At 43.5% G+C, this 7,500-nt stretch overlaps 3 protein-coding genes across 5 annotated transcripts in view; all 3 read left to right on the forward strand.

Moving 5' to 3' along the window:
* Nucleotides 1–7,500, forward strand: part of LOC143024156 (uncharacterized) — a 151,823-nt gene that overhangs the window by 114,898 nt on the left and 29,425 nt on the right. For 2 of the 3 annotated variants that reach the window (XM_076182946.1, XM_076182944.1), the window contains exon 2: nt 7,328–7,466. The exons of the other annotated variant lie outside the window; for it this stretch is intronic. In XM_076182946.1, the coding sequence (XP_076039061.1) occupies nt 7,399–7,466 (68 nt within the window). In that variant the 5' untranslated portion in view covers nt 7,328–7,398. The remainder of the gene's footprint in view (nt 1–7,327; nt 7,467–7,500) is intronic. 3 annotated transcript variants of the gene reach the window in all.
* Nucleotides 777–1,466, forward strand: LOC143018991 (uncharacterized). The gene has a single exon (XM_076174698.1). The coding sequence runs from the start codon at nt 777–779 to the stop codon at nt 1,464–1,466; it is 690 nt and encodes a 229-aa protein (XP_076030813.1).
* On the forward strand, nt 2,032–5,211 carry LOC143019000 (uncharacterized). The gene is made up of 3 exons (XM_076174705.1): nt 2,032–2,132; nt 2,192–2,588; nt 5,125–5,211. The coding sequence occupies exons 1-3, from the start codon at nt 2,032–2,034 to the stop codon at nt 5,209–5,211; spliced, it is 585 nt and encodes a 194-aa protein (XP_076030820.1).

The raw sequence follows: 7,500 nt of genomic DNA on the forward strand, positions 1-7,500 counted from the left end.
GAAACTATCAGTTGTTTTAAGAAACGATTAGACAACTTTATGGATGGGGATGACAGGTGGTGATGGATACGGAGCTGCCTAGTGTAGGCCTTATGGTCTCTTGCAGTCTCCTTCATTCTTATGTTCTTATGTTCTTATGTAGGACCGTCTTCAGGGGTGTGAAGATATACAGTGGTCAAAGAGCTTGATATGTCCTTGACCCTGGTGAGGTTGTGATGCAGTGTTGCATGGTTTATGTGCTACCTTTATGTTCTTGTCCCGGAATATCCTGGACGTTACCTCTGATGTACCTTTAATGTACGGAATTGTGACCCTGTGTCCAGTGTGAGAGGATTGTGTCCCGCTGCGTCGTGTCCTCGTCTATATCCGTACGTTCCGATTCGGATAACTGTTGGCTCGGAAAACGCCACGTAGGTATGTAAAGTGGTCCATTCGTTCGGTACTCGTAGCGACTGGAAGAGGAGGGGGACCCGGACAGCTTCGGCAGTGCGGAATACCAATCCCAATTCCAACCACGGCAAGTATATCAAGCTTTTGACCACTGTATATCTTCACATCCCTGAAGACGGTCCTAGGACTAGGACCGAAACGTCGGTCATTAAACCTCCCACTTAGAGTCTGATGTTTAAGCTTCTCTCCTTCGACATGGATCCCAGACTCCAGATCTTCGCACATATTGAACACTGGTATGGTGTTGACGTTATCAACACAGCCAAGAAATGGGAATGCAGTGAACTCAAAAAAGTATTGACCGTGAGCTGTTCCGTTTCTGCTACATGAGCCGCAACAGGAACATCTTACCCACATTCGCCAAAGTCAGACCACCGGTTCACACCAAGAAAGGCAAGGAGGAAGCAGACGCTTGTGGCCGCAGACTTCTCAAATGCGCCATCGATCACCACCACAGCAGAATCCATCGCTTCAACAGTGACATTACCGCTTGCAAGGAAATATGCAAAACTAGGTTACATCCCACTGACTTTGACGCTCTACTAGAAAAGATTAAGAGTCTTAGCAGAGCTAAAACCGAAACTAAACGGACACTCCTGGACTTCAAACTGCAACGCCTGGAAGACTCCAGGCCACCCACTCGTACGAGATGGGTGGTCAATCTCTCCAACCGACATCTCTCCCCTGAAGAGAAGCAGGTCTTGTCCAAAGGCCGCCTCAACTTCAACGTACAAAGAGGAATAAACCGAGCAGAGTTCTTGGCTGCTGCAGAACTAGGAATTAGTTTGATAGATGGCCCAGAGGAGGTGAAACAGACAGCCAGAACAAATATTGTAGGCGCTCTTAGTTCCACCCACAACCACCACATCCTGACCACTGGAGAGAAGAAAATTCTAGAAGGGCTACGAAAAGACCATTCTGTAGCGATACTTTCAAGCGACAAGGGCAGATCGACGGTTGTGATGGACAAGGTTGAATACGACCAGAAAGCCTTGTTGCTCCTACAAGACTCCTAAACGTACACCACCATTCCTCACGACTCTACAAAGAAATTACAGATGAAGGTAGAGCGAGAACTGAAGGAACTAAGAGATAAACGTCTGATCACCGAAGATGACTGGAGAAAGATGAGACAGGGGGATTCTATAATACCTAAATTATATGGACTTCCGAAAATACACAACGACAACATCCCCTTACGACCCATCGTAGCTTTCAGAGGATCCCCCTAATTATAACTTGGCTGCAAATCTTTCCAAACGTCTCATACCCCTAGTGACAAATTCCCCAATATGCTGCTGAATTCAGAAGACTTCCTCAATAGAATAAATGGGGTCAAACTCGACCAAGGAGATGTCATGGTTTCCTTTGATGCCCAATCCATGTTCACCTCCATTCCTCAAGACTTGGCCAAAAGGGCACTATCTAAAACCACTATCTAAAACCAGGGAAGAGACTTTAGGTTTTTTAGGGAACGAGAAACTATCCTCGACAGAGCTCATGGGGCTTATCTTGATGTGCCTCGATTCAACCTACTTTCGTTTCAGGGATCACATATACCACCAACGAAAAGGCACTCCCATGGGCTCACCTATTTCATTTGTAGCGGCTGAAGTTGTCATGCAGCAGTTCGAGGCAGATCTTCTAGGGACAGTACCCCCATCCCTGAAATTATGGATGAGGTACGTTGATGACGTTTTCGCTGTTATGCAAGATAAGACATTGGCCCTTTCTTTACTAGGCTCAATAACTTAGAACCGGCCATCCAGTTCTCCATGAAATTGGAATTTAATAGGGTGCTTCCGTTCCTGGGCAACTTAGTTTCACGAGAAGGAGACCACCTCAAGACCAGTGTATACAGAAATCCCACACACAGAGACAGACTTCTAGACCATGACAGTTACCATACGGACTGCCACAAGAGAAGCCTAATCCGCACGTTTTGGAACCGAGCAAACAAGATCTGCTCCACGACAGATGTGGTGAGGGCGGAGAAAAGGCACCTACGTAACGTTTTCCGAGACAACGGTTATCCGAATCGGACCGTATGGAAATGGACGAGGACACGACGCTCCGGGACACAATCCCCCAACAGAGGACACAGGGTCACAATCCCGTACATTAAAGGTGCATCAGAGGTAACGGCCAGGATACTCCGGGACAAGAACATACAGGTAGCACATAAACCATGCAACACTCTGCATCACAACCTCACCAGGGTCAAGGACATAGAAGTACCCACTCAGCTGGCGGGTGTAGTGTACCACATTGGTTGTTTTGATTGTAATGCAGATTACATAGGAGAAACACAGAAGAAACTCGCCACTAGAATTGAAGAACATAAACGGGCAGTTAAACGGAAAGATGCAGCCTCAGCACTTTTAAGCACATGATCGAACTACAGCACAACATTGACTGGGAAGGAGCGACAGTGGTACACAGAGACAACTCGAAGAAAAGGAAATTATTCTTAGAAGCGTAGATGACAAAAGAAGTTAGCGTAAACAGGTGCATAGACTTAAATCCAATATACCTGGGCACTAGAAACACAAAGGCAGACTCAACAGTGTGTATGAACGTGATTTAATATATTTCCTTTTGGTGCAAGTGCGTAGTCCACTTTTTTCAATTGTTGCACAAGTGGAGATATAAGTTGTTGATTGGGAGGTTTTCTATTCTGAAAAGGAGAGGGACCATCGGGATTACGGGGTGTGGAGTTAAACCTGCGAGGAGTGTCAGGAGGGGGAATAAATTACTATAATGTCACAAAATCACGAAGATCAGGTGTACACAGAGCTGGTCGATGAGGTTAGAGGTGAAAGTGAGTAGCTTGTTTGGAAAGACAGGGCGTGAGAAGTAAATTTAGGGTAATAGTAGTGTCTCCGCAAAGGAATTGTCGAGCATTTAAGTTAGAAGGCAGGAAAGGGAACTGCGGAAAAGGATGTAATAATGTTCCTGAATTGGTGTTTTCTGAAGCGTGGGAGATGCAGAGTAGATGATAAATAGGCAATGTAGGAAATCTTTAGGTAATATGGCTTGAAGATGAAGTTATGGGGTTTCGCTTGTTATTACAGCTTTTTCAAGTACATGGACTATGGACTACCTGGAAAAGACCACCCGCTCACGCGGGATCGGTAGTTGTAGGAGAGGAGATGTCTGTATGAAAATGAAAGGATTGTTGTGTATGAAAAGAGGGCTATTGTCACCGGGCGATTCTTAGGGATATTTATTGCGTGATACCGTGGCTCAGGAGGAATGGGCAGGAGACTTTGATTTGGAGGCTGAAATCAATATCTGTAACTATGGATCTGCTTTTGGGATATTTATTCAACAATAACCGTAGTCAGCAGGGCGGGACAGCCAAACGTCTCGTGTTACCACTCAGTGGCGTTGCCTTCAACCTGACTCGACTCGTATTTTAAAAACCACCAACTTGGAAGTAGTGTGCCAGACCAGTAGGACAATTAAAGACATGACGAGGACGAGAATAAACATAGGCAAAACGCTGAACAAAAAATCAGGTGTTTATCGGATTCCGTACTCGGGATGTGAAAAATCCTACATTGGGGAAACATCACGCGACCTAAAAACCCGGATACGAGAACACCGATATGATGTCCGCCATGATGTCACCACCAATGCGTGTGTTGCCCACAGGAACAGTAGCAATCACTTGATGGACTGGGAAAGTGCAGAAGTTCTGGTACGTGAACCCGGTAAGATCCGTAGAAAATGTTTGAAAGCAGCCATCATACAAGGAACCAACACAATTGAACAAAATAGGGGCATGTTCAATATCTCAACCCACCTAATTCCTTTAATACCCATTGCAAACAAAAATTTAAACTATCCATAGTTATCCTCTAAAATTCATTGTCCACCCTCAGTAGGCAATTGGTCACCCTTCTTATTTTCTTCTTCCTTTTGTTCCTCGGTTATAGGCTAATGTCCTTCACCAAGCCAATTGTTCCATCTTATCCTTAACCTTTCCTGTTCCCAGACATTTGGTCCACTTTCTCCTTAACCTTTCCTAGTATTCGGTGATCCTCTAGCCCTATCTTCCTCCCCCCGTTCTCCCATTTCTTATTTAATCTCAGGCATGTGTATTACGACTATGTACTTGAAAAAGCTGTAACAAGCGAAACGTCATACGAATGAAGGCTCCATCCTCACATGGTGTTTATTTCGATAGACTTGACGGCAGCTGCTATTTTCTTACGTATCCTGGTATACCAGGATTATTTTTCATCTTTGGCTCGAGAAGGAAAAGGGGGGAGGGAGGGCAAATAAGAGGTATAACCTCTTAATTGGGGAGATGTACAGTACGTATACCTATAGCATAATTACTTTTTACAGACGGAGTTGGATTTAAATTGTTGGAGTATGTTTTCCTACTTTCGTATGACTTGCAATTCCACTGTAAAATCGGGAGCATTAGTCTTTGGGCAGGTGGGATAAAACTATGAGTATGGGTTGCGTCTTAGAGGGTTTTTTGGAGAAAGGGTGGGTTGCTGTTGTCAGGATCTTTCAGGAGTATAAATAATGACGGGTTGATGAAGAGGGACGAAGGCTTATCTCCTCATGTTAGTAGATTTTGTGGATTATGTACATTGGGTGGGTGGTCCAAACACGTTGGAAGTATAAGTCTGGGAGATGGATATATTCATACTCTAGGAAGGTAGCGGTATTCTTGATGGATGGGGTTATGAAGAAAGAGGTGGAAGGAGGGCTTTGGATTTGGGGGCTGAGGGTCTTGACTGATCCGTAACCTTTCTAGATGGGGCCGAAGGCACTGGGGAAGGGGGGGGGGGGAGTTTAAAAACGAGGAAATAACGGGTGGCGAGCGCATCACAGGGCCACACGGGCCTGGTTTGTTCTTTTTAAGTGCTTCTGTGGACCTGGAATGTGGGGTTGATGAAGTGTTGGGGAATATTTTGGCTTGGACCTCATGGTTTGAAGAAGCGTGAGTTCTGAGTAAGGGTGTGAGGTGGGGGAAATGTATAGTGTTTGAAACTGGACTGTTTTCGTGGCACTTTTGAGGTGGGTAGGATAGAGGCTTGATGGCTTCTTTAAATTTGTGTTATTTGTTGTAATGTTTCACGTGGGGTTTTAATTTTCTTCATTGAAAGGCGACGGGATTACAAAGGATTACAAAGGCGGAGCATGCCGACAGGAGACCTTTTGGTCCATATCTAGGTCGGATGCGAAAAAAATCATAATAATAATAGAATAATAAATAAAAACTATAATAATGTAAATAACAAATAAAATACATAAATAAATGCATAGGTATAGTTAAATAATAAACAAACAGGTAAATAGTAAATAATAATAATAAATTGACATGTAACTAATAATAAATTAAAAACAGACACACAAATGATAACAAAACAAAAACAAATGATATAAAATAAATTATAATCGTTACAGCATCTTGCTTAGGTGTTTATCTAAATAATTCTTAAAGCTTCGAACTGAACTACATTGCACTACCTGTGCAGGAAGTTTATTCCATTCATTAACTACACGGTTGGCAAAGTTGTTTCTACCTACTTCTAAATTGAATCTATTTCCGGACAGTTTGAGACCATTGTTTCTTGTCTGATTCTCATTCAATGTGAAAATTTTGTCACTTTTGATGTCAATTCCCTTTAAAATCTTAAAGACCTGTATCAAGTCACCTCTGAGTCTACGTTTTTTTTTAGGGAAAACAGATTCATGTGTTTTAGTCGATTTTCGTATGATTTATTTTTTATATTTGGAATCAGTTTTGTGGCTCGCCGTTGTACTTTTTCCAGTCTGTCAATGTCTTTAATGAGATTCGGTGACCATACGGAAACAGCATATTCCAAATGTGGACGAACTAACGATTTATATAGCTTGTTAATGAGTGATGGACTTTTGAAATCAAAAGATCGCGCAACCAGTCCTAGAATCTTATTTGCTTTCTCAGAGGTTGAAATACACTGCTTGGATGATTTGAGGTCGTTACTGGTAATTACGCCGAGATCTTTTTCACTATCCACTTTTGTTAACAAATTTCCAAATAACTAGTAATCGTACTTACTGTTATTTTTACCTATGTGCATTACCTTGCATTTACTTGTGTTAAATTTCATTAGCCACTTTTCAGACCATTGCTGTAATTTATCTAAATCTTCTTGAATATCTAATTGGTTTGAGTGATCATTTGCCACTCCGCACATCTTTGTATCATCAGGAAATTTGGAAACGGTAGATTTTAGTCCATGGTCTATATCATTTATATATACTATGAATAGAAATGGGGTGGATTGGGGAAAGAAGGGTTTATAGTGTAAGGAAGTGGTATGCTAGTATACGCTGGGGTTGATTGTCCTGTGGAGTGGGAGGACAAGAAGAAGCGGAAGGTTTTGTAGTAGATCCTTGTGGTGCGTTCCTGACCTTCCTTGGTGGGAACATGGGTAGTGGTCGCACTAGGGTGGTAGATCATAGTGCTTCTGCATACGTTATTTGTGGGTCTACCATCATGGATCTGACTCGGGTTTGAATCTCTCGAAAACTGACGCGCTTTGAGTCTCGGAAGCAAAGGATTTTGCGTTCAAAGCGGTACAGTGTGCAGAATGAAGACGCTACGATAATAATATGCGCGTGGATAGTCGTGTGCGGAGGCCGAGTAGGATACACTGATGCCTACTGGACGGCGACGCCGCTGGTTGGTATTCCCCAAATGATGGTAATTTAAACATTACACAAAAATACTCGCACAAATCCTTATCATAAGCAGTGTCTTGATGTATCGAAACTTCCCTCTACCGGGGATCTATTCCTCACCCGAATCGGATCACCTACCTACATAAATCCACTAACGGACAAATAAATCCCTTCGTCTCGGCAGCCCCGCGGATCAGGGTGATAGGCCTCACCCACGACACGGTCGTCCTCGACTGGCGAGAACACTACGACAAGATGCATTCTACCAACAGCTCCGAGACTAAGGTCCTTAAGGCCTCGCAGCCTTCTCCCGTCGCCCCGAGGTCAGTGACGCTGGTACTCTTGAGGAGATCCGAA

This window comes from Oratosquilla oratoria, chromosome 3, assembly GCF_046742065.1.
Source record: "Oratosquilla oratoria isolate Oo_2021 chromosome 3, ASM4674206v1, whole genome shotgun sequence".
Classification (NCBI taxonomy): Eukaryota; Metazoa; Arthropoda; class Malacostraca; order Stomatopoda; family Squillidae; genus Oratosquilla; species Oratosquilla oratoria.